This window comes from Nerophis ophidion, linkage group LG15 (genome assembly GCF_033978795.1).
Source record: "Nerophis ophidion isolate RoL-2023_Sa linkage group LG15, RoL_Noph_v1.0, whole genome shotgun sequence".
NCBI lineage: Eukaryota > Metazoa > Chordata > Actinopteri > Syngnathiformes > Syngnathidae > Nerophis > Nerophis ophidion.
The window spans coordinates 23224509-23252279 of NC_084625.1; the positions used below are offsets into that span (position 1 = coordinate 23224509).

Below are 27771 nucleotides of genomic sequence, written 5' to 3' on the forward strand. Positions count from 1 at the left end.
CAAACTTTATCGTCGATGTTCTCTACTAAATCCTTTCAGTTAAATATGGCAATATTGCGAAATGATCAAGTATGACATAGAATGGACCTGCTATACCCGTTTAAATAAGAAAATCTCATTTCAGTAGGCCTTTAATTCTAGTCATTCTGATTATTTATCTTGCGTAAGGTGGTGGCTGCCATGAATTACTTGCGAGAGGACTGATCACATTATTCAAATGATTTGCTTTTTTACATTTACGCACTGACGAGTAAGTGAGCCTCCATTGGGTTTTGACTTATGATTATTTTGAGTATTCTTTGGGTATCATTAAGAATTGACAAGTCACTATGAATTCTGCATGTATGCTTACGCATTGTCATGTGACTGGCAAAGCATGGATTATTTAGGGTGCACTTGTACTTTGTTAATCCTACCATACTTGGGCTCACTTCAAGCCTAAAGTCTAGCACTGAGTGGTCAATTTTACTGCATTTCGCCTTTTCTGGCATTATTGGGAGGGAATGAAAATAGCACAGCATGATGGCTGTGCATGCGTGCGACAGCCATAGATTTAAATAATGCGATCACTTTTCGCCAGTTTAGAATGATAACAACACAATTAACAGGATAAATCAATAGGAATACTTCAAATAATCCAAAAGTCGGCAAGTACATTTTTGCACGTAAAAAAACATTTAAACAACGCAATAGCTCCTTTTGCAAGTAATTTAATGAGAGCTGCCACATTGCAACATAGAACTGAGTTGAAATCAGAGTTGTTGTTTTTTTTTTTGGGTGGGGGGGGGGGGGGGTTAGCAATGGCACAAGCAAACAAGCTAAAGCAAAGTCTGAGTGCCCAAATCCAGTTTGAGGACGCCCTTACTGGATCTTGGGTTAAAAGAGCGGAGCCGCCCTGGAGAGGCTCAGGTGTCATAGACCTGCCATTTGTTTCCAGGCCATTACCTCAGAATAGGAAGCAGTGTGGTGCCACTCAGCAGGATTGATCATCTGACCTCACGCCCACTTTCAAATTCATTGGCGAGATTTATTGGTGGAATCCAATCAAACTAATTAGATTTTTTTTATTGGTGACAGACATCAATTTGACTGTGTTTAAAGAGACCGGCCATGAGATTATAGGAGGCCGGGAAGTGCTGTGGGTCAGCTTTGATTGGCGAGTGTGGCGTTGGGGTTAATGTAGCGGAACTTTCTCTCTCTGCCCTCTGTGCCCCTAACCCCTTGCTCCCCCTAGTGTGGTCTCATCTTCCCAACTGGCCCTGAGTCACGCTTGACTCATTGCGTAGGACGAAGGTAGGGGGTGAATTTTGAGTGATGGGCGGTAAGTGGCCTACAATTGGTCGACACAGGAAGGTGCTGACAGCCAATGACGTGGGCTCAGCACGCTTAGATGGCTGTTTCTCTGTTAGTGATGGAGTTGTGTTATCTCAAAGCAGGAGAGATAGATGTGCGCTTGTGATGGAAAAGACATGAATACAAGAGACTGGTGGAACCCTCTGAGCTTAGGTCTGTTTTTTGCGCATCCTCTTTGTTGCTTCGATTGATTTTTCAGGTTGTTATTTTTTTGTTGAGGGATTGTTTTTTGAGTCAGAAAGTAATCTTTTCAGCACGACATATGTTGGAGCTGTTAAAGTTTTCCGTGGTGGACCATCAACCACTCAAAGCTTTTTACAGAGGAGCTGGTGTTTGTGTATGATTTGTGAGCTGAAGTAGACTGTGTGAAGTAAATATACCTTACTTTACCTACGGGGAGTCTCTGCTTAAAAATGTTATTTTTCTTATGTTTCTCTGCATTTCAGCACGGCTTTGAGAGCTACAGTGTGCCGAGTGAGTGGCCCGGTTGGACTTCAATTGGACTACCCTGTTGTGCCTTATGTTGGACACAATGCTGGTACAGTGGCTGTCCTGCTTGGCGCTGTTTTCTCTGGACTGGACTCCGGGGAGCTTGGCCTACACAACCACTAGGGCCCAGGGCCTGAGGGGTCGCATCCAAAGAGACCGCAGGAACATCCGCCCAAACATTATCCTCATCATGACTGACGACCAGGACGTAGAACTAGGTAGGCCACTTCCCTTCCATCTTTATTCGGTATTTACTTAAGTCTTTGTGTTTCTGTGGTCGTCGTCTTCACATGAAATATTAAACGTAGCTCTCAACGGCCATCTGTCCCATTAACATTCTTATTATATGCCACTCTGAGTAATGGTCAAGTCGTTTCAGTCACTCAAACACTACTTGATGCAAAGCCACCACTCTTGTAAAACGGCCTGCCCATTTATTCAGTCTTTCCACTCCATACCTCCCCCTTCCCCAGGCTCTCTGCAGGTGATGAATAAAACCCGCAAGATCATGGAGGACGGAGGTACCTCGTTCACCAATGCCTTCGTCAGCACACCAATGTGCTGCCCATCACGCTCCTCCATGCTGACGGGCAAGTACGTCCACAACCACAACACCTACACCAACAACGAGAACTGCTCGTCACCCTCCTGGCAAGCTCAGCACGAGCCGCGCTCTTTCGCAGTCTACCTCAACAACACCGGCTACAGGACAGGTTGGTTTGACAAGGATGTTTGTTTTCTTAAGTAGACAATGTCTAGTGAGGACTTCTAGTGTTATTTTAGCGAATTATGGTATTTCATAATCAGGGTTCGGTACATACTAAACCAACTACAAAACTGTGTTTTCCTGCTCTGGCTATACTGTATTTGCATAGCTATAGGCAGTTATACCGAGTACCGAATGTTCTGCACCGAAAAATGTGATTACGAGCAAATACCCGGCAAGAGCACAATCGTTGTTTGCTAAAACATGCAAAATGAATGTTAACTCCTAATATTCTTTATTTTATACCATTTACAAAATATATTTTTTAAAGGTGTGCTAAAACATGCTAGATAAATATAAACTTATAGGGCCTGATCTAATAAAATCCAAATATCACCCTTTAAACAGTGTGTGAAAATAATAAAAATTGTTTGTATTATTAGTGTTGGATGTGATCTACTAACAGTGTATGTGCAATTGAAAATTAGGTTTTTACAAGTACTATACAAGGCTTTCACTAAAGAGACACTCGATCATTTACCTATTACTATGTTTTCAAACCAGCAGCGGGCATGTGCCACTTTGTATGGACATTTTAGAAGCAGTCCTACAATGACACCTCCTTTTTTTTTTTTTTTTTTTTTTAGTGCACTCTTGGGAACTGCAAATGTGAAGAAGAAAATGCATATTGCAAGAAGGGAGACAATATGTTAATATCTTATGTACTGTATGAAAAACAAAAGTCATTAGAAAATATAACACCGACAGACACAAATACGCAATAATTTAATTTGTTTTAATCTGCCCTCGGAGTCATCCAACAGCGATTACATTGTAATATGATATTGCTGAATAGATATCTCTTGTATATTTATTTGTGGCAGTCCATACATGTTGACAAGCAAACGATTGCCTCCTTTCACACTGCTATACAAACTGCCAGTTTGCGCATGCCAAATAAAGACGCAAAATGGTGTTAGCAGTTGAGTTTTATTTTTGATAAATCGTGCTATGTGTGCAGAATAATTGTTTGCATCTTTTCCTACCAGTATTGTGGGAGTTCTGATGATTAGCATATATTCTGAAGCCAGACCAAGTCTAAATGGATTGCGCTCCTTATTCTGCTCACTAAAGAGGCGCAATCCTTTGTGCACACGTTTCCATCAAGTTTGCACATGTTTTAGTACACACAAACAGATGGATAAATAGATAGATAGATAGATAGATAGTAGTTTATTTATTCCTACAGGAGAGTTCCTTCAGGAAAATATTTTTTTTTAGCACAATCCCATTCAAGATCAGACAAACATTACAGGGAGACAGAACAGGATCGCTGACGGGTCTGCCGACTTCCGGCGCCCCTTACAAAAAAGGTGAGATAAAGGTAAACAGGTGTGGGGGAATGGGAGAAAAAAATAAAAGATTAAGATAAAATAAATAAATAAAAAAAAGTAGTAGGTCATGCCCATAATGTTCTTTATTTTCTTTCAGTCACAAAATGAAAATCATCAAAATAATAAAACGTGTATGCTAAATTGTGTAAAATAATGTTAATTCCTAATGTTTTTTATTTTCGTCCAGTCACAAAACCAAAATCAACAAATATTCCCACACCACAACTGTCAATTATGCGACCTTAACGTCATAGCAAAGCTTGACTCAATTGTAATATGTCTAATATGATCAATTTCTGCAAATCTTGGGTCCGTTTTTCCTCCCACAAGTTCAACAAGACAGAGTAAACATATATCCTGATTAATATCTGTAGTAGTGACATCAAAGCATACAATTAGAGTTCAATGACATGGCCGCTATTTGTCCACAAGTTCATGCACAATCTGTCAATTTCAATGAATGATCAAATATATAAGGCTGCATGTTTTACTGAGAAAACAGTCGTAAATATTTGAGTTCTAGAGGCTTATGCATAAAAAATAACATTGGTTAATTTTATTTTAATTTTTCTAATTAAAAAAAGGGACCTTCTTATATTCAGTTTATTGAGCTCAATGCCGTATAAATTTTTTTATGGGAACGCGTAACTCTTCAGGTTATGCTCCCTTCACCTTTAGCAGACTCACTTTAGACCAGTGCCAGCCAGTGCATTTTTTACAGTGAGCTCGACTCCACCGCGCAGCCTGCCTGGCTGTCTGCTGTGAGAAATGCAAACATGCTAAGCCTGCCAGGTCATTGTCAAGTCTCATCAGACAGTGTCTACGTGAGCAATGGGCAGGCGGTAGACCGGGCAAGTCGGTGGGGTCCTGCGCGGATGCCGCTTGGCCTGCGTTTTTTGTGCTAGTCTGCAATTAGCCTTTACATTTTACAGACTGGCTCTTTGTACAAAACTATATGAACGCACACTTTTGGATTTAGTCAATTCTCTTTCTTTTGCAGCTTTCTTTGGCAAATACCTCAATGAGTACAACGGCAGCTACATCCCGCCTGGGTGGCGCGAATGGGTCGGATTGATCAAAAATTCCCGCTTCTATAATTACACAGTCTGTCGGAATGGTTACAAGGAGAAACACGGTGCAAATTATGCCAAGGTATGTCGTCCCACGCATTTGTTTTGCCTTTATTGCACCAACAAATTACAGGTTCCTCGTATAAATCCAGACGCTGGAGCACTTCTCTTATCACAATGTTGTGATCCAAGTTTGAAAGAATTTTCACGGAATTAAAGGGCATGAGATGACTTCGATGACTCAACTTACCTCAATTTTTAGACAGTAACATTTAGGCACCTAAATGAGAAGTCAATGTCGGGTGGGATAAACACCACCTTTGGATTGGTGTGATTTTTGCGCTAAAAAAAGGAACGTGAGGGAATTTCATTTTACCACCGTCCTACCCCGAAGATGAACTCTGCGGTCGTTTCTGTCTGTTTGCGGCCCTGGATCCATCTTCTTTGCGTGTTTTCCTAAGAGCTGTCAGTGAGTGTTCGCAGTCCCGTGCCAACATCTCCCCAGAGTTCGTGATCTTGTGGACATGAGATTTATCGTCGGGACATGTGTGAGCTTTCGTGACGGGCTGGGCAAAAGATGAGCAAACAAATGTTTACACAGCGACTCCTCTGCCACCTCGGATGGAGGTGTAAAGGTTGCCCGCAGGTTGCGGGCCGAGGTGTTTACAGGACTCAAATATGGTCAGCAGTTTGTGGTTTTTTAAATCAAATGAACCCTCTATTTCCTACTTGGTGCTAAAAAGATGGTGAACTTGCACCACCAGGACAACCACTAGGCCTTCGTTTTAGACCCTGTCAGTACATTCTTCAAACAGTGCAGCCTGAACACGGGGTCATTGTGTTTCACTGAGACTCTTGTAAACTCAAAGCCACCCTCACCCATAATGGGGAAAAAATAAATTGTGAAATGAAGTCATGCACTTTCTACTAATCAGCATCACAATACTTTTTGAGAAGATACTCTTGGCCAGGAACAACCATCCACAGTTATGACCCAATGCATTTTTATAGAACTCTTCTACTCAACTACAGCACATGGTAGGGGGAAATTGGGCAAAACATGTACCCATACTGTGTTTCCTGTGCTATTATTTTTCAGACAAATACATCATATTATTTTTATTAAACCCTCATAAGTTGGCTTGATATCCAAAATTTTACCCAAATAACCATGAAATGGTTATTTGGTCAATTTTTTAATGAAAAATGGGCTTCACGTTGGCAGAGGGCTTAGTGCGTCTGCCTCACAATACGAAGGTCCTGAGTAGTCAGGGTTCAATCCCGGGCTCGGGATCTTTCTGTGTGGAGTTCGCATGTCCTCCCCATGAATGCGTGGGTTCTTTCCGGGTACTCCGGCTTCCTCCCGCCTCCAAAGACATGCACCTGGGGATAGGTTGATTGGCAACACTAAATTGGCCCTAGTGTGTGAATGTGAGTGTGAATGTTGTCTGTCTGTGTTGGCCCTGCAATGAGGTGGCGACTTGTCCAGGGTGTACACCGCCTTCCGCTTGATTGTAGCTGAGATACGCACCAGCGACCCCAAAGGGAATAAGCGGTAGAAAATGGATGGATGGATAACCATGAAATTCAGTTGACCAGCAACCGTTTGTAAAATTTGAGCAAGATTTGTTGAAAAACATTTTTTCTTTGCAGGGGCTCTTCACTATTCGCCCATTGGTCCTGAGCATTTGTTTAATGATGATAAAACTTAAAATTACTTGTATGCTAACATGTCTTCCAAACCATTTTGACCACAACTCATAGGGGGCGCCGTAAATGTAATTTACAGTCGTGACTGTACACTCGACTTTTCATGCACGGCCCTAGAGGCTTGGCTGCCAAAGCTACTTCTGACATTTTCAGTCAAATCCTGCTTTTTATTGTGGACAAGGCACACCCTTCCACGTGTCTCATATGCCAGGCAACAACTTCAGCTGCAGGTAGCAAGGCTGATCTGCCAATGGAAACTTGGCAAACACTCAGAGCGTAACCCAGCGTGCATTTTAAAAAAAGCAGACTACACCGTGTCTGGAATAAACGTTTTGACAAAGTGTAACACCAATGTGTTGTTGTGGAAACGTGTTTTGGGGCCAAGCTTTTTCTACGTTCAGTGTGCCCTTCAAGATGGCAACCTCATTTCTCTTGTAATTCGTTGGACATAAAGGAGCTTTGGACAAGATAGATACAGAGATGAGGTTTGGAGCTATCATAACAACATCAAGTGGTGTCACATTTAATAGCACAGGGATACCCAGACAGGAGAACAACCATTACACTGTATATACGTGCACACACACACACTGGCACACTGCCAGCTGTTGACTCCACGGATTGGTACTGCATGTACTCGATGAACCTGCATCACACCCTCTTATAATAGTAGCGTGTCATGGCGGTAACAACTCTCTTCTTCTCTTCCAAGGACTATTTCACCGATCTCATCACCAACGACAGCATCAACTTTTTCCACATGTCCAAGAGGTTGTACCCTCATCGCCCCGTCATGATGGTCATCAGCCACGCCGCCCCTCACGGCCCAGAGGACTCGGCACCGCAGTACGCAGAGTTTTTCCCCAACGCATCTCAGCACATGTGAGTATAAGCCAGTCTGAAGTGTAGTACATCAGCCTTTCAACCAAGTCCGGCAGGAGAATAAAATCCGACCAGCTCACTTTTAGTTCAAATCTGAACGTTTTTTGCAGCTTATCCTAAAAACACAATAGCATTCTTGTTATTTACATAATCTTTGAATAGCGTTTTTGCAGAAGGTTCTTACAAACAGCAGAGCACTATTGTCCTATAGAGACTCTTCAACAATAATTTTTACAGTTGGTAAAAAACAATACTACCATTTTCGCAACACTACGCTGCTTTTGTATAGAGGATTTTTGACTAGAAGAAACATATTCTGGTTGTTAATTTGACTTTCTATGCTCTTTGGAATGGCATGGACAATACAGTGGTACCTCAATTTAAAGGCCTACTGAAGCCCACTACTACCGACCACGCAGTCTGATAGTTTATATATCAATGATGAAATATTAACATTGCAACACATGCAATTTAGTTTACTAAATTGCAATTTTAAATTTCCCGCGAGTTTCTTGTTGAAAACGTTGCGGAATGATGACGCGTGTGCGTGACGTCACGGACTGTCAGGAAATATTAGCACTGCACCACTAGCGGCTAAAAGTCGTCTGCTTTAATCGCATAATTACACAGTATTCTGGACATCTGTGTTGCTGAATCTTTTGCAATTTGTTCATTTAATAATGGAGACTATAAAGAACAATGCTGTTGGTGGAAAGCGGTGGATTGCAGCTGTCTTTAGCACCGAGACACAGCTGGTGTTTCTTTGTTTGTTGTGAAGCTTTAACACAGAGCGGTCAAGCGAACATGTTTTCTCTACGTCAACCAGCATGTTTTTGGATGGGAAAATTGTGATATATATCTTACCGGAGACATCATTGGATTATTCGTCGTCCTGCAGCAGCTGTCAAAAAAGCCAGCTGTGAGCTTGGCTCCTCGGCTTCTTTCTGAGACACTGGCGTGTTCACCGCAGCCATCCGACCTCGAGGTATGTCTTTACAATCTCACTAAAACACTATTAAAACAATAAGCAGATAAGGGATCTTCCAGAATTATCCTAGTAAATGTGTCTAATTACATCTGAAATGCTCAAACTACGGCTGTTTTTTTTTTTCCTAGTCCTTCACTATCAATATCCTAACTCACAAATCTTTAATCCTCGCTCAAATTAATGGGGAAATTGTCGCTTTCTCGGTCCAAATTACTCTTACTGCTGGTGGCTCCCATTAAAAACAATGTGAATATGTGTGGAGCCCTGCAACTCGTGACGTCACACGCACATACTTCCAGGAAAGGCAGGGCTTTTTTATTAGTGACCAAAAGTTGCGAACTTTATCGTCGATGTTCTCTACTAAATCCTTTCAGCAGAAATATGGCAATATCGCGAAATGATCTAGTATGACACATAGAATGAACCTGTTATTCCCGTTTAAATAAGAAAATCTCATTTCAGTAGGCCTTTAAGAGTGCCCAATATTAGCTTTTTTGAGATAATTGTTGTGCTGTAAGTTTCAAGCAAAAATTTGAGTTGCAAGCATCCCCGCCATTAGTTGCCCTAGAAAAGTTCACAGTGAACCCTTTTAAATCTGGGCTTACTCTCTAGCATTACCTTTTAGCTAGAGGTTGACATAACTTATTTTTTTCCAACCATGGGAAGGAAGGGAGAAACTGTAATTTTTGGTATTAAATTATATAGTGTTGATTTTATACAACATTTCTTATCTCAAAAACATATTAAAATTGTGCTGTTTTAGGTGGACAAAGCACAAAACCAATTGATTTCAACTACTTTGGAAATGTTGGTTTGAGATACAAATGTTTTGAGTTAAGAGCTCCATCAATCAATCAATCAATCAATCATTCAATGTTTACTTATATAGCCCTAAATCACAAGTGTCTCAAAGGGCTGCACAAGCCACAGCGACATCCTTGGCTCAGATTCCACATCAGGGCAAGGAAAAACTCAACCCAATGGGACAATGAGAAACCTTGGAGGGGACCGCAGATGGCGACCGGTGCAATGGACGTCGAGTGGATCTAGCATAATATTGTGAGATTCCAGTCCATAGTGGATCCAACATAATAGTGAAAGTCCAGTCCATAGTGCAGCCAGCAGGAGACCATCCCGAGCGGAGACAGGTCAGCAGCGCAGAGACGTCCCCAACCGATGCACAGGCGAGCGGTCCACCCCGGGTCCCGACTTTGGACAGCCAGCACTGAACCTGTGCCTCCCCCCATCCACGAAGGAGAGCAGGGCAGAGCAGAAAAGAAACGGCAGATCAACTGGTCCAAAAGGGGGTCTTTTTAAAGGCTAAAGGATACAAATGACTTTTAAGATAGGACTTAAAGGCTTCAACTGAGGTAGCATCTCTAACTGTTACCTGGAGGGCATTCCAGAGTACTGGAGCCCGAATAGAAAACACTCTACAGCCCGTAGACTTTTTTTTGGGTTCTGGGAATCACTAATAAGCCGGAGTTCTTTGAACGCAGATTTCTTGCCGGGACATATGGTACAATACAATCAGCAAGATAGGATGGAGCTAGACCGTGTAGGATTGTATATGTAAGTAGTAAAACCTTAAAGCCACATCTTAGGTGCACAGGAAGCCAGTGCAGGTGAGCCAGTATAGGTGTAATATGATCCAATTTTCTTGTTCTTGTCAAAAGTCTAGCAGCCACATTTTGTACCAACTGTAATCTCTTAATGCTACAGTAGACAAAGCGAGACCCGAGAATAATATGTTACAGTAATTGAGACGAGCCGTAATGAACGCATGATTAATGATCTCAGCGTCGCTAGCGGACAAAATGGAACACATTTTAGCGATATTATGGAGATGAAAGAAGGCTGTTTTAGTAACGTTCTTAATGTGTGACTCAAACGAGAGAGTTGGGTTGAAGATAATACTTAGATTCTTTACCGAGTTGCCAAATGTATAGGTGGTATTAATAAATAGGTGTCGGTGTGTAGCAGGACCGATAATCAGTTTTCCGTTTTCTTAGCGTTGTGTTGCAAAAAATTTGCGGACATCCATTGTTTAATTTCATTAAGACACGCCTCCAGCTGACTACAATCTGGCATGTTGGTCAGCTTTAGGGGCATGTAGAGTTGGGTGTCATCAGCTTAACAGTGGAAGCTAACACCGTATTTTGTGTCCATCACTCAACCAATCTCCACAGCTTTGCATAATCCTGATTTGTTCTGTACATTATAGTAGATACATACAATAAATGGTGCTAACAACCACAACATGTCCTATCACTGGGTGGGCTCTCAAATGCACCCATAGAGTTTTCTCCTACCGATCCTGTCACTTCCACCCATGTTGTCTGTACCCCACTTCCCTCCTGTCTATTTGCTCGACCTCTCGTGTTGCTGCATTGCTCCATTCATTCCCTCCCTCCCTATGTTTTTCCAAGTGTCTTTCCGAGTTTTCTGGTGCCTCTGGCCCCCCTCCTCCTCTTGTGTGATTCACATAGGACTTCCTGACCCTGTCCATATCAATCAGTACTTTCTCCCTGTGGATCCCGGGGCCGGGAGGAATGCATTGTGTGCTTTGGAGCAGCCTTTGTGGCATTATTAATTTATTTTTAGCCCCAGCTTCCATGTGACGGGGGTGGGGCAGAGGCCCCCGGGGTGACCGAAGGGGTATGTGCTTGTGTTATGTATGCAAAAACATGGTCATAATTTGTTGAATTTACACATTACGAATGTATTTTTTCATCTTTGAATAGTATTTTTGGTTATCCATTAGTCCAGTGCATTAATTTGAGATGTTAAGCAGTATAGTTTCATCATTTTATTTCCAACCCTGTCCTGTCCCTGCACTCTCATGGTTGTGCGTCGTTTTAATACAGGTATTCCTGCAGCGTCTCGTTGCAGCCCACAATAGCGTTGATGGATGTGTCTATGTTTATTTTGTTGTAATCCACAGTTAATGCCATCAAACGGCAACACATCCTGTTGTCATGACAGGGGGATTTATTTCAGAGATTCTGTGTTATTACATTTATCAAGGTGTATCCAATAAAGTAGCAAGTGAGCGTGTGTAACAGGTGGCAGGTGTTGACCTCCACATTCCTCTTTCCTCTGGGTGTCGGGGAGGCCCCATACCTTGTTGGCCCGTCGGCCATGGATGGGTCCCTTTGTTGGGCTTATTAGACCGCCCGTGAAGGCTAGGTGGGTGAGGAGTTCCCTCTTCTCTCAAAGCAAAAGGCAGCACCTGATTAGGTCTTCTTGTTCCATTAGCGGAAAGTGGCTCTCTTATGATTTATAAGGAAATAAACACTATATTCATGGTGCACAGTTCTTATATCAATGGTCCTCTATTATGCAAAAGGGGTCTTTTATAATGTTCTGTCTTTATAGCCTGTTTATGAGCAGTCCCAATTAGGGCTGGGCGATATGGCCTTTTTTAATATCTCAATATTTTTAGGCCATATAGCGATACACGATATATATCTCGATATTTTTGCCTTAGCCTTGAATGAACACTTGATGCCTATAATCACACCAGTATGATGATTCTATGTGTCTACATTAATATATTGTTCATACTGCATTAATTAATGCTCATTTTCAACTTTTATGCAGCAAAGGAAATCATAACTAAGTCAATTGACCAAAAGTGTATTTATTAAACAGTTATTAAGCAGTGGCACAAACAATGTAATTTCCAAAACAGAAAGTGCAAGATTGTCTGAGACATTTTAAAACAAGCTATTAGTGCATTTTTGTGCATGATATCACTAAGATGTCATATCAAAACAACACTAAATTAAAGTGCACTTTTTACAGAACGCCACTACAATAGTTTGAAACAAATAAAGTGCACTTTTGTGAATGATGTCACACAAGATATTTCAATAACTGTCAAATAAAAATGAGCTGCATAATAAGAACTCAAATGGTGTTCGTCTTTTGCTATGTGGGAGGTTATCTTTATCTCCTTTTGTTTTCGACTAGATTTTTCATACGGTGTTAATTATTGTATTTGTCTTAAAGCACAGATTTTAAAAAATGGCAACCATAAATCATGAAGCATTTAAAATAATATCAATAAAGCTTTCTATGATATTCTAACCTAATTCTAGATTATGGTATGTATGTAAAACTGTAAATTGTTCTTTGAATGCAATAGGAAAAGCCAAGTGTGTTTAATACCTTTTCATTTCAATTGTTCTTTGAGTGCAATAAGAAATATGTTTAATAATGTAAAATTGTCTGTTAAAATGAAGCCAATAATGACATTTTTTGTAGTCCCCTTTTGAAAAGTATCACAAAGTATAAAAATACAAAATACATCAATATAAATTTTGGTACCTGTCCAAAAATATTGGTATGGGGATAACCCTGGGTGGGACATATGCGCAAACGTAACTATGTATTCGCTTGCTGCCTCAATTATGCAGTGACATAGGATGTGTTGTACCAGTTCTTAGGGAAGATTACAAAGCTTTACCACTTGTAGCTTCCTTTCGAGGGTGGTAGTGAGTGAGGGCCAGTAGTCCTGAATGAGTTTGAACATTGGGATTGGGCCTAAATGTGAGAAAAATCTATCATCTACCTCACTTGTTAGAGCACCTCCTGTCTCAAAAGTGGACAAACGTTTCCCTAAGGACATGATACCACCTTAGACCCGCCACTAATTGGATGAGTTTACCTCGTGTACATCAAAAATGTCAAAATAAAAAAAAGGGCTTCGCTATACATCAATAAAACCTATAGATCTACCAGAGAAGTTGGAGCTGTACGTACAGTATGATCATTTTCTTCAGTGAATAGGCCAACCTAGCATAAAGCTACTGTTAAAACTTGACTGTAATTGCATTGAAGCTCACATAGCTAATGTTGCTGACATTGTATCTTCCTGTCCCATTAGGGATGGGTACCGTTCACTTTTGAACCGATACAGTTTCTCAACGGTACCAATTTTGGGTAGTTTTGTGTGGGTGGATAAATAATAATTGTGTTTGATGGTAAAATCTCCTTTTTTATTGCAACATTTAAAAATGAGATAACTATGACAACTGGCCAGTTGTCAAAGCTTGTTTAATTATCACATTTCTGAGTGTAATTTGCAGGTATGACATTAGGTTGCAATTACAGTTGCAAGTCCAAGATGTTAGATGGCAGTAGTGCATTGTTTTTGTTTTTGTTGCGCCACAAAAAGTGTTGATACGGTAAATATTGTACTTATTACCTATTTGATCGTAAAGTGCATCTTTGTTGTAGTTTTCAACAAATTTTGAGGAGTTAAAATGCCATGTAAAATCACTAATGCTGATCAGTAGCATGGCAATAGCAAAGCCAATGTATATTAGCATCAAGCTTGCGCATTTTTGGAAAAGTGGAGTACTTGAAGTACTTAAAGGCCTACTAAAATGAGATTTTCTTATTTAAACGGGGATAGCAGGTCCATTCTATGTGTCATACTTGATCATTTCGCGATATTGCCATATTTTTGCTGAAAGGATTTAGTAGAGAACATCAACGATAAAGTTTGCAACTTTTGGTCGCTAATAAAAAAGCCTTGCATTTACCGGAAGTAGCAGACAATGTGCGCGTGACGTCACGGGTTGTAGGGCTCCTCACATCCTCACATTGTTTACAATCATAGCCAGCAGTAGGTAGAGCTATTCGGACCGAAAAAGCGACAATTTCCCCATAAATTTGAGCGAGGATGAAAGATTCGTGGATGAGGACGTTTAGAGTGAAGTACTAGGAAAAAAAAAACAAAAGGCGACGGCAGGCGGCGTTTCAGATGTAATTAGACGCATTTGCTAAGATAATTCTGGAAGATCCCTTATCTGCTTATTGTTTTAATAGTGTTTTAGTGAGATTGTAAAGTCATACTTGAAAGTCGGATGGCTCCGGTGAACGCCAGTGTCTCTGAGAGAAGCCGAGGAGCCAAGATCACAGCTGCCTTTTTGAGCTGCAGGAGGAGGTCGCATAAGCCACTGAAGTCTCCGGTAAGAGACGTCTTAATATCACAATTTTCCCATCCAAAAACTTGCTGGTTGACGTAGAGAAACATGTTCGCTTGACCGCTCTGTGTTAAAGCTTCACAACAAACAAAGAAACACCAGCTGTGTTTGTTTTGCTAACGGCAGCTGCAATCCACCGCTTTCCACCAACAGCATTCTTTGTTTGACGTCTCCATTATTAATTGAACAAATTGCAAAAGATTCAGCAACACAGATTTACAAAATACTATGTAATTATGCAATGAAAAAGACGATTTTAGCGGTGTGTGGTGGTGGGCTGAAATGTTCGCTCCAACCAATAACGTCACAGGCACACGTCAACATAAGCGTCATCATTCCGCGACGTTTTCAACAGGATACCTCGCGGGAAATTTAAAATTGCAATTTAGGAAACTAAAACGGCCGTACTGGCATGTGTTGCAATGTTAATATTTCATCATTGATATATAAACTATCAGACTGCGTGGTCGGTAGTAGTGGGTTTCAGTAGGCCTTGTAGCGTTGTAGCCTTTTTTTGAGTCAATTTCTTTGTTTGCATTGAAAATTGCAACATTATCTGGAGGTAGTTTGGCTGAGTCTACTCTCAGTACTGCTGGAGTGGTAACGAAGTGCAAAGAGCCGGCTGACATCACGCGCAACCCAGGTACCAACACATGACACCGTTGGATTTTACATGAATCGGTGACCAGTAGATTTAGCGGGATTTGGTCGGTGCCAAAAAAAGAACAGGATTGGATACTCATCCCTATGTCCCATTTTTAAATGTCCATTGTTGGACAAGTGAAAAGTTAGTGTATATCTAAAAATTGCATAATATACACGATAGCGATTCTTGGAGACACACTGAGACAGGTGTCGACAAACGCAGCTAATCGGCATTAAACCTGCAGACGCACTTTTAAACTGTCTATTAATTTCAGCATAAAGTTTAGATGTTGGCCAAAACGCTATTGTGGGACCTCTAGGACTTGTTAAAAAATAGTGTAAACCTGATAGAAATGTTCCCTTTTTAAATGTGGTCCTCTTGAGACACAGGTGAGAAGCGTCCATAACCAAGACTCAGCGTCCTCCCTGCTGTTTATTCACTCATGTTATTCCCCAATTTTGCAGATGACCATGACTTATTGAGTTCCTCAGTCCAGACGTTGATGCAAACTTTGCGTTGGGGAGAAGTTTTTATTTTCACAAGCGTGTGCCAACCCTCAAATGATTTGTCTGAGCCAAGAGCGCTGTGGCGCGAGGAGACTCTCGTCTCTGTGCGAGCAGAGAGCCGGTCCTGGCACACCAGTATCAAGACATTTCCGTCTGCTAACAGAGCCGCTATTGACGCCTGTCAAGCGTGGCGGACGACTGTGGCACCTGCTACTTGGCAGCGGGCTAAGAGACGTGACGGACAAGCCCCTGCATGCTTGGAACTGAGATCTTTCTTAGTGTTGTTACTTTCAGACTGACAATGTATTTCATAACCTTACCACCATGACCGCTCACTGTTTTGCAAATAGCTCATTCTCTCACGTGTTTCTTGCAGCACCCCCAGCTACAACTATGCCCCCAACATGGACAAGCACTGGATCATGCAGTACACTGGCCCTATGAAGCCAATCCACATGGAGTTCACCAATTTCCTCCACCGGAAACGGCTGCAGACTCTCATGTCTGTGGATGATTCTGTGCAAAAGGTGAGTTGCCTGCCTAATAGAATACAGAATAGAAAGTACTTTATTGATCCCTGGGGTGTCCTTTATCGATTTTCCTCTTTTCTTGTTTCCTCCTGCAGGTTTATGAAATGCTGGAGGAGACTGGAGAGTTGGACAACACGTACATCATTTATACCGCCGACCATGGCTACCACATCGGTCAGTTTGGCCTCGTCAAAGGCAAGTCCATGCCTTATGACTTTGACATTCGAGTGCCGTTCTTCCTGAGGGGACCCAATGTGGAGCCCGGTGCAGTGTAAGGAACCCCTTAAGATCACCACAACATGTTATTATGCAAGGTGTTCATCACTTAATGTATGCATGATGCTGCATGCTTCAGAAACCCTCACCTGGTGCTGAACATCGATCTGGCGCCTACCATCCTGCACATTGCTGGGCTGGATACGCCTCCGGACATGGATGGAAAGTCTATCTTAAAGCTGCTGGAACAAGAAAGGACTGGCAATAGGTTAGTATAGGGGTTTTTAACATATTTTACCTCTGGGCCCAACTTTTCCACTACAGAGGGGCCCAGGCCCCACTAAAATATTAACACTGAATTAGTAGTGTATTCCATGATTATATTTACCCTACTTACAGTTTAACAGGATAAACCTTTGCAAATTAAATGAAACAATGAGTTAATCACAGAGTATGGGTCAAACTGATTAATACTGATAATAAATACTAAAGGGGCGGCATGGCGTAGTGGGTAGAGCGGCCGTGCCAGAAACCTGAGGGTTGCAGGTTCGCTTCCCACCTATGGACATCAAAGTCGCTGCCGTTGTGTCCTTGGGCAGGACACTTCACCCTTTGCCCCCGGTGCCGCTCACACCGGTGAATGAATGATGAATGATGAATGAATGATTGGTGGTGGTGGCGCAAACTGGCAGCCATGCTTCTGTCAGTCTACCCCAGGGCAGCTGTGGCTACAGATGTAGCTTACCACCACCAGGTGTGAATGAATGATGGGTTCCCACTTCTCTGTGAGCGCTTTGAGTATATAACAATAGAAAAGCGCGATATAAATCTAATCCATTAATCAAATATACAGCAAAAGATGGGACAGCATAAAAACTGAGAAAAAATAAAGTTTGCTACACAGTGCTAGAATTAAATTAATAATAATAATGTTTTTTACATAAACTGTCAATAACATTTAGGTGCAAATGAAAATCCAGCTTCACCACTTTAGTCATAATTTTGTCGCTTAAGAAACTTCTTTATGACTTTGTCTCCAGACTTCTTCTGTTTGTTTGATGTTATCATTACTGCCAGAAGTGGTGGAAAAATATATTACAACTGAGTACCGCTGCAGCCCATATGGACCTCAGCTAAGACACAGAAATTTTTGGGCGGCCCAAGATTACACCCCAGCACCTATGGTTAAGGAACACACTGGGTTAATATAAAAGTCGATGGACACTTGTGAGCACAGTACGGTACAGCGCTGTTATTGCTCAAACTGTGCACTGAGTGAGCTTTAAAAGCTTGTGGCTGCTGTCAGATGTTAGACAGAAGTGCTTGAGGTTCTTCTGCTGAAATTTACAAGACAATTTGTTTTCTCAACATTTTGTTTCTCCGGGCCCGAGTGGAAAAATCGCTCCCCTGCACAATTTAGTTTGTGGCATTAGGAAAAACAAACGCAATGTGAGATACCGCCTTAGAGAACATTTCATGTGCAGAAAAGCGGAAAAATGCTGGAACTGCAAAGCCTACAAGCTCTTGAGCTTGCTTTAATGTGTGCAAGCTGCACGCCTGACGTGCTGTATCAGATAGGGAGAACCCTTTGACGACTAAAAGGTTTGTGCTTCTTTCTTTCCCCCCCAGATTCAAACCCAACCGGAAACCCAAAGTCTGGAGGGATACATTCCTTGTTGAGCGAGGGTAAACTGGAGCTCTCTCTTCCTTTTTCCTCCTCTTTCTTTCTGTCATCACCCAGCGTATAATGTCTTAACACAAACCTGAAATGTACTAAGTTTTTAACCCTCCACCCTGCCACACAGCTGCTTCTGCGGGTTTTACAGTCAGTTCGGATGTTTATCTGACCAAAGTAGATTCCTTTCCCTTCAGCAAGCGTTTCTACAAAAGTAAACCTGAATATACTTAAGAGTAGTCTGTGTAAAGCTTGTACAGCAATATCAATTTGCTATCCTCTGAAAATGACTCAACACCTTATTGTTTTGATGGCTGACAACACATGTGTGTCATAGCTCCAGACAAGCGTCATGCTGTTGAGCTGCATGAATGCTGCACAGTTAATTGAGGGGACACATTTGTTCCATGGTAACAAGCCTAAAACCTTGTTTTCTTGCCACATGGCTCGTCCACTAAGAGATCCTGTGGCGTTTGCTTTGTTTAGTCGGCGAGAAGAGGCGAGAGTTGTAGCAAGAAAACTTCTGACTCTTTCCGACAGTTCTTGGCTGAGAACATTATCACCCACCTGGCTCCTTGTGATTTATTCCCATTTTTATAAGAGAGTCATCAAGGGGAACCATTTATAAGACTCTCGATCTGTGATTCTGCGGTACAACTCCATCTACTGGTAAGCCAAAAAAAAAAAACTTGATTCAAGGACAGTGTTTTTTTTCTAAATTCAAACACAGTGTTACTGTTCAAACTACTTCAGGTGTACTTTTTAAATAAAACCTCTTGTTTTTAATGTATGCTTAGGCCTACTATGCTACTGTATTTTGATGTTGGGCATTATGGTGGTACTTGAAGAGCCAAGTGTTTTCTGAGTTGATACATGGTACAACATTTTTTAGAACCACTGCTGTTGTTGACATCCAAATGAGTATAACAATCTTTAGAAGAATCCTTCCAGGAGTGCATGAATATGTGGCAGGGAATATGCATTAGACTGCAGGAGGATTACTTCGAAGGTGAGAACTTAAAATATGTTTTCATTGCAGAACTCTTCTAACGTACATCGAAACTTTTCCAAGCTGTACACTGACTACTACTTTTCATTGTCACGTTTTTGTACCGAAATAATATTTTTTTTAAAATGTTTGCTGAATTGTGAGGGCTGAACTCACTTTAGTGAGATACTGGATAAAAAGGTGTCAAACTCAATTGCATCATGGACATTTCATCACATTTACGTCTGCCCTCAGCGCTGCTTGTAAAAGGGAAACCATATACAGTAAATAGATAAACGTCTCATGGTATTATTACACAGTTGGTCCCTGGCCTTTCATTTGATTGTTATTATTCCCCGACAAATTGATGGAAAACTTCCTTTGAAATCAAAAGTCAAGATGACTAGCAGATATTGAAGTTCAACTTGGAAAAACTTATGTTCTTCAGCTGCATGCATTACAATTTGTTTCTGTCAAAATGGAAATACATATAGCAAGTAAGATGAATTTCCTTACTGACACATTATTTACAGGGTTTTGCGGGCCACATTTAAAAAAGTGGCATGATGCCGTGGGACAAATGTGGCCTTCACACCTTGTGTTTGACACCTTTGTTGTAAAATAATATACAGGTATTATATATTCTGATCCACACCAAACTAGCATACAGTGATGAACAGGATGACACCTGCGGCATGGTCATTCTCCTAACATCCTACTATCTTAGCTTTCTATGCCCATTTGCTGACTTGGACTTCTTATTTTTCTATTAATGGCCTACTGAAACCCACTACTACCCACCACGCAGTCTGATAGTTTATTTATCAATGATGAAATATTAACATTGCAACACATGCCAGTACGGCCATTTTAGTTCACTAAATTACAATTTTAAATTTCCCGGGAGTTTCGTCTTGAAAACGTTGTGTAATGATGATGTGTACGCAAGACGTCGCGGGTTTTAAGGAAATATGAACGCTGCACACACACATAGCTAAATGTCGTCTGCTTTAACGGCATAATTACACAGTATTTTGGACATCTGTGTTGCTGAATATTTTGCAATGTGTTCAATTAATATTGGAGAAGTCAAAGTAGAAAGACGGAGTTGGGAAGCTTTAGCCTTTAGCCACACAAACACACGGTGATTCCTTGTTTAAAATTCACGGAGTTGAAACTTTACTATGGATCACAGCGGACATGGATCCCGACTACATGTCAACCAGCAGGTTTCGGGGAGAAAATTGTGGTTAAAAAGTCGCTTCTTACCGGATATCAGCTGAGCTTCTGCCTCCCGTACAGCTACCGTCGACTCCCCTGAGACACTGCGCGTCAACACCCGGCCGTGGACGTACACTTCCGACTATCAGGTACTGTTAAACTCACTAAAACACTAGCAACACAATAGAAATATAAGGGATTTCCCAGAATTATCCTAGTAAATGTCTCTAAAAACATATGAATCCGTCTCAATGCAACGCGATTGCAATCGCTTTTTTTTTCTTTTTTTTTTTCTAGTCCGTCGCTATCAATATCCTCAAACACGAATCTTTCATCCTCGCTCAAATTAATGGGGAAATTGTCGTTTTCTCGGTCGGAATAGCTGTTTTTGTTAGAGGCTCCCATTAAAATCAATGTGAATATGTGAGGAGCCCTCAACATGTGACGTCGTCGTCTGCGACTTCCGGAAGAGGCAAGGCTTTTCTCCAGTTGCGAACTTTATCGTGGATGTTCTCTACTAAATACTTTCAGCAAAAATATGGCAATATCGCGAAATGATCAAGTATGACACATAGAATGGACCTGCGTTCCCCGTTTAAGTAAGAAAATCTCATTTCAGTAGGCCTTTAATTTATTAGATGTCAGCATCCACACACAAACACACAACATTTTACAGAAGTTAAAAAAGCTTGATCTCTGCATTAATGTGTGTGAAATAAAAAAAGTGTGACCTTTGACCTGTCGGGACTTTGGCTCCTCCAATCCATTCTTCTATTAATCCAAACTGTTTATAAAGGCTGTCTGCTTGTGCGCTTGCCTCTTAATGCTGAGATTAGCCTCTGCAGACCTTTCAGTCTGCTGCCCATGCAGCTGCACACTCTCCAGCTAACGTCTGTGTGCACTTGAACTGCTCGTGGGGTATCTGCACTCCACATTACTGCAGAGAATTGAATCATCGTTGTAATTTAGTTATCAGGGAGAGACACTGGCTGTGCAGCTCTTTAATTACACTTGGCGCAAGGCTCCGAAAGACAGCCAAACCAGTGTGTGAACCCTGGCCGCGTGCCCTTGGAACAAGCGCGCCAGACGGCACAGCGAGCCGAGTCTTAAAGGGGAAGGTTGTTCTGTGCTTATTTGTTGCCGTCACTCTGTCTGTGGCTTGTGAGAGGCCAGCCTGACTCTCTGGCAGAGAGATGGGGGCGAGGGTGAGGGTTTGGACTGGCATGGCCTTGGAGCGTATATGCAGCCAGGTCTTGTCGTAGAGGAGATTGGGCTGAGGCTGGAGCCAAACTGAGATCAGGGCTTCATGTTCAGATGCGCTCTTCATACCTCAACCACAAGAAGCTGAGAAATATCCAGAAATCTCTTAAAATTAAATAAGCTCAATTGGCTGCTGGGTTCACTGGCTCCTTTTCTCATTGTTGTGTAGAAAAATCTTAAGGAAGAAGGACGACTCTGTGAGCACGCAGCACACCAACAGCCTGCCAAAATACATGAAGGTGAAAGAGACCTGCCAACAAGCTGAATTCCAGACACCATGTGAACAGCCAGGACAGGTAACGCACTATTTTATGTTTACAATTGTTTTTGCCAATAAAAGTTCCGCATTATACTGTATTCAAACTAGCTTTCCATAGATAGTAAATGTATACTTGTATAGCGCACTTCTACCATCAAGGCACTCAAAGCGCTTTGACACTATTTCCACACATTCACCCATTCACACACACTTTCACACACATTCACACACTGATGGCGGGAGCTGCCATGCACGGCGCTAACCACAACCCATCAGAAGCAAGGGTGAAGTGTCTTGCTCAAGGACACAACGGACGTTACTAGGTTGGTAGAAACTGGGGATCGAATCAGGTTGCTGGCACGGTCACTCTCCCAACGGCGCCACGACGTCCCCGCAATGTTGTTTTAGTTTTTGGAATTTTGACGGTTGAAAAGATGTCATAATATCACATAACAACGTAACATAAATACTATGTGTCCGTGAACACATCACTATTTTCAAAAACACACATTTCTCTTATTCTAGTGTTAAAAAAATTAAAATCCATGAGTTAAAAATAATTATTCACATAACTCATTTTCAGGCTGCCATGTAGGGCGGAAAATATTTGTTAGTTAAATCAGGTAATTTGTTTAGAAAAAAGCTTGAATTTGTATTTTGTTGCCAGGATGATTTGTTTACTGAGTAAAATACGTGGACATCGTTTCTGCAAAACTGCTTCAATAGTGCACATGAGAGTAGTGCATCTGATGGTGATGCAGCTCGTGCTGCAGGCTTGTGTGTGTTTGTGTGCGTATGGCAGAAACAGTGGCGTTCCGAAAGATGGCTCAAAGCAAAACAGTGACAAGGTGGAAAGTGAGCAAAGGGCCCAAAAAACACAAGACAGAGGTTTTGCGATCATTTCAGACTGAAAAAGACAGACGTGTTGAAAAGTATTTTATCTTTTATGTTTGACTTCAGTGACAAAAGTTTTATTTAAACTGCTCAGTGGCCTAGTGGTTAAGAGTGTCCGCCCTGAGATCGGTGGGTTGTGAGTTCAAACCCCGGCCGAGTCATACCAAAGACTATGAAAATATGACCCATTACCTCCCTGCTTGGCACTCAGCATCACATTTGGAATTGGGGGTTAAATCACCAAAAATTATTCCCGGGCGCGGCCACAGCTGCTGCCCACTGCTGCTGCCCACTGCTCCCCTCACCTCCCTGGGGGTGATCAAGGGTGATGGGTCAAATGCAGAGAATAATTTCGCCATACCAAGAGTGTGTGTGACAATCATTGGTACTTTAAGTTTTTTTTTAAACACTCTGAGGCATGTGAGGACATGTTAACATCTCCCATTTGTTCATTCTAATGAGTTGTTTGTCCAAACACCATTGCATTACCTTTTCAAATGTGTGCATGTAAACTTTTTTAAATGCATTGTCACCCAATGTTTTTGTTCAGTTTATTTATTACCTTTTAGGCTTTTTTGTTTGTTTGTTTTTTCAACAATATATAGTGATGCTCCCTTGGCAAAGTTGCAATTTCAATGTTATGTTCATTTATAAGAAGAAATAATAGGAATAATTAGAAAATTAATTGTTTAGTTAAATTATTTTGCCTAAAAGATGCATTAAGGCTAGAAAGTCTGTTTTACTCTATTTCTCGATTAATCAAACAAAGTAATTGGATAGATTACTCGATGACTAAAATAATCAAAGCTGCAGCCCTACTGTGGTAAATCAAAAGCCTCAAAAAGCAACTACAGCTGACTAGGTCACACCTCAACTGTTTGTCAATACAGTGATATATTAAATGAAGTAGCTTTATGTTTGCATGTGAACAAGAGGCAATAACTGCATAGAAATATGTGACTTTTTGAAATATCGCTATTCGTTTTGACATAGCTTAAAGAGTGGCACACAAGCATAACAATATTACGGCAACATTTTACCAGCAACATCATGCTACATGGGCATATTTGGTGAAGAGAAACAAAACTTACAGCTTCCACGTCTGTAGCTGACTGGCAGATTTTAATGATGTGTAGCAAAGCCTACTTTTTTACAAAGCTGTCTTCAGTGAAGTAGAGTAAACAAGTGCGGGAGATGATACATTTTGATGCTCATGCACTCTAGAGCATTCCTTCCGACTGACCGGTGTGTAGATTCCTTTAATGTTAGTAAGATTACAATGTTATGCAGCGGTATAGTTATAATAGTTTTATAGACAAATTATACAATTTATAGTCACGGTGGAGAGTGGGGCGAAGGGCGTGAAATATCTTATTTATCCTAGAGGGGGCGTAAAAAAAAAAATTTGAGAAGCACTGCAGCGCCCCCCGCGACCCCAAAGAGGGAATAAGCGGTAGAAAATGGATGGATGGATGCTTTAGAAACAAACATTACTGTTAGAACATTTTTAAAAAGTCACTTTTGCATATTAGGGGATCTTTGAATATGGAGTAGCACATGATTTGGTTAACTTTTGTCTGCATTTCCTTCTCATCTGTGGCTGTTACTTTTCTGGCAGTTACGGTGCAACTTGCGGCCTAGGAGTAGAACAATACAAGTTGTTGTACGTTGCAGGAAGAGGCCTGTTGTGGCATCTTAATGCTAGCCGGATCCATTTTACGGCAACATAAACAAGTGAATGCATTTCACTTTGAGGTACTGAATTTGTTGGGCCTATACAACTCCAATCAAATGTGCTCACTCACATGGAAAAAAAGGGTGCAAAAACAGGGACTACAGTCTCATACACGGAGCTTTAAGGGCAGGCAATCAATCAATATTTATTTATATAGCCCTAAATCACCAGTGTCTCAAAGGGCTGCACAACACACCACAACTACATCCTCAGATCCCAGATCAGGGCAAGGAAAAACTCAACCCAGTGGAATGACAATGAGAAACCTTGGAGAGGACCGCAGATGCATATAACATAATAGTGAGAGTCCAGTCCTTAGTGGGGCCAGTGGAGACCATCCCGAGCAGAGACGGCTCAGCAGCGTAGAAATTTCCCCAACCAATGCACAGGCGAGCGGTCCACCCCGGGTCCCGACTCTGGACAGCCAGCACTTCAACCATAGCCACTGGACCTGTGCCCCCCCCCCCTTCCACAAGGGAGAGGGGAGCAGAGCAGAAAAGAAAAGAAACGGCAGATCAACTGGTCTAAAAGGGGGGGTCTATTATAGGCTGGAGTATACAAATGAGTTTTAAGATGGGGCTTAAATGCTTCTACTGAGGTAGCATCTCTAACTGTTACCGGGAGGGCATTCCAGACTACTGGAGCCCGAATAGAAAACGCTCTATAGCCCGCAGACTTTTTTTTGGGCTCTGGGAATCACTACTAATAAGCCGGAGTTCTTTGAATGCAGGTTTCTTGCCGGGACATATGGTACAATACAATCAGCAAGATAGGGTGGAGCTAGACCGTATAGTATTTTATACATAAGTAGTAAAACCTTAAAGTCACATTTTAAGTGCACAGGAAGCCAGTGCAGGTGAGCCAGTACAGGCGTAATGTGATCAAACTTTCTTGTTCTTGTCAAAATTCTATCAGCCGCATTTTGTACCAACTGTAATCTTTTAATGCGAGACATAGGGGGACCCGAAAATAATACATTACAGTAATCGAGAAATGATCTCAGCGTCGTTAGTGGACAGAATGGAACGAATTTTGGCAATATTATGGAGATGAAATAAGGCCGTTTTGGTAACATTCTTGATATGTGGCTAAAACGAGAGAGTTGGGTCGAAGATAATAATATCGTTACTCACTTCATAAAAGCTGCAGAAAGTGGCAGCTCATCAGGCTAAGCAAGTCGAGAAATAAACACAATTCTCAACATTTCACATCCATTGCCATTCAAAATTGTGATCCTTTGTCACTTTCTGAATACTTAGAGGTGCCGTCAACGTCTTGCAGAGTCTGTCTCGATCAAATAGCTGATGTATTATCATTTTTCCCAGTTTATTATAGTTTGCATCCTGCCTACTCGTGATGTCAGAGTGGTGTTGTACATCTGGCCTAAATGGCAGTGTTAGGGCAATGTGGTCTTCCCATTTGTCTGCTCTCCTGAACCGCCACAGTGGTTCTCGTCGGACATTTTTAAAGGAGAGGAAGAGAAGGTGCAGTGGAAGCCGAAAGAAAAACAGATTGTTTTCATCCCATTGCGGTGGCTCGCCCTTTTGTGCTCCTGACATATCAGCTCTGTTAGACCCCCGAGCTCTTCAACACCGTGCGAGCCTTCCAAGAGAAACCCGATAGGCCTCGTGGTCCTGCGTTTGCACCCTCGTTCCCACACTCCTGCGCTGCGCTCAGCAAATGTCTCTCTTCCACTTCCTCCATTCATTTCATCTCTTGCACAAAAAGACAGAGGATGAGCAAGAGGGTGTTTCTTTTGTAATTATCTGCTGACGCACTTGGCGTGGAAATGTCGTGTGAGCACAATGAAAACAAAGCAGAGCCCCATCGACCTGTGCGGTCATTTTCTGTCCTGTTTTGCGTAAGACATGAGTCAGAAGCGTTCCTCTGTCAGAGCTCCAGAAGTGCAGTCAGAATCCATAGGATGTGGCGCACAAGTGCCGCAAAAAATTAGCTCTTTGGGGTTGAGGGAAGGAAAACCCTTGACGTGCTGTTTCTTTGCAGAAGTGGCACTGTGTGGAGGAAATCACCGGCAAGTGGCGGATACAGAAGTGCAAAGGAGGCTCCAAGGAGGGCCCAAGGAAGAGGGCTCGCAGCCTCAGGCCCCGCAGCAGCTATGAACCCCAGGGGAGGGGCTGCAACTGCGGGGACGCCCTCTACAAACCTCCCAGGATAGAGCGCCGCTCCCACCGGCTGTCATCCTCCAGCCAGCGTAAGTATAAAGATGCAAACATGTATGTCATAGTACAATGAGTGACGCCCTCTAGTGTCTCATAGAGTCATTACAGTGCATGGATCCTTCTGCAATATGTATGAATGCGCTTATTTTAGCTTTGAGCAAATTAGATGTTTTGATTGGTTTGATTGACATTGGTTAATTTTAGCAAAAAAGCTGAACATTTTCTAGGTTGCAAATGCAGAATTAAATGATGAATGATAAATGGGTTGTACTTGTATAGCGGTTTTCTACCTTCAAGGTACTCAAAGCACTTTGACACTACTTCCACATTTACCCATTCACACACTGATGGAGGGAGCTGCCATGCAAGGCACTAACCAGCACGACCACTCTTCCACTGCGCCACGCCGTCCCATCGAATTAGAGGATCTTCTGTGCGTGCAAACATTTTGAAGATGCAACTAGAACAGTGGTTCACAAACTTTGTTCACCAAGTACCACCTCAGAAAAAATGACCAACATTAAAATATAGTAGCGTGGTAGTCTTAAGTATCCATTAAAAACAAGACGGATGTTTTATTTAACAATTATTTTTCATAATTTTGCCACTGCAATTTTACACAGTTTGAACAGTAACACTGTGTTTGAATATCGGACAATAAAACACTGTACTTGAATCAAGTGATTTTTTTTGGTTACACCACTACTGGCACACATACAGTACCACAGTTTGAGACTATCTGTACTGGATGAATAAATCGCACAAAAACAAAACTTTATAATTTTTTAAATTTCAGGTTATCGTCCACGATTCGTTCACACGCGGCCCACTAGATCTCTATCTGTGGAATTTGAGGGTCAGATCTACGATGTGGACCTGCAAGCTGACGACCAGTCCGCCGTGCGCCACCGCGCCATCTCTAAGCGCCACTACCCCTCAGAGGACCCAGATTTGGACTCAGGCTCGTATGACGGGTCAGAAGAAATGCTGGCAGACGACACCAACACGGTGGGGTACCCCAAATCCCTAAAGGTTACACACAAGTGAGTCCCAAAGCCCCCTTTTGACGTGAA

At 41.9% G+C, this 27771-nt stretch overlaps 1 protein-coding gene across 8 annotated transcripts in view; it reads left to right on the forward strand.

The window, feature by feature from the left end:
* sulf1 (sulfatase 1) overlaps positions 1–27771 on the forward strand; it is a 161087-nt gene that overhangs the window by 116491 nt on the left and 16825 nt on the right. For 7 of the 8 annotated variants that reach the window (XM_061921856.1, XM_061921855.1, XM_061921858.1 and 4 more), the window contains 11 exons: positions 1800–2060; positions 2316–2555; positions 4943–5094; positions 7435–7604; positions 16117–16267; positions 16366–16541; positions 16626–16754; positions 18116–18172; positions 21800–21926; positions 26523–26730; positions 27495–27741. In XM_061921856.1, coding sequence (XP_061777840.1) covers positions 1874–2060; positions 2316–2555; positions 4943–5094; positions 7435–7604; positions 16117–16267; positions 16366–16541; positions 16626–16754; positions 18116–18172; positions 21800–21926; positions 26523–26730; positions 27495–27741 — 1844 coding nt within the window. In that variant the 5' untranslated portion in view covers positions 1800–1873. Of the gene's footprint in view, positions 1–1799; positions 2061–2315; positions 2556–4942; positions 5095–7434; positions 7605–16116; positions 16268–16365; positions 16542–16625; positions 16755–18115; positions 18173–21799; positions 21927–26522; positions 26731–27494; positions 27742–27771 lie in introns of those variants that run through there. The other variant, XM_061921859.1, reaches the window with a different exon arrangement.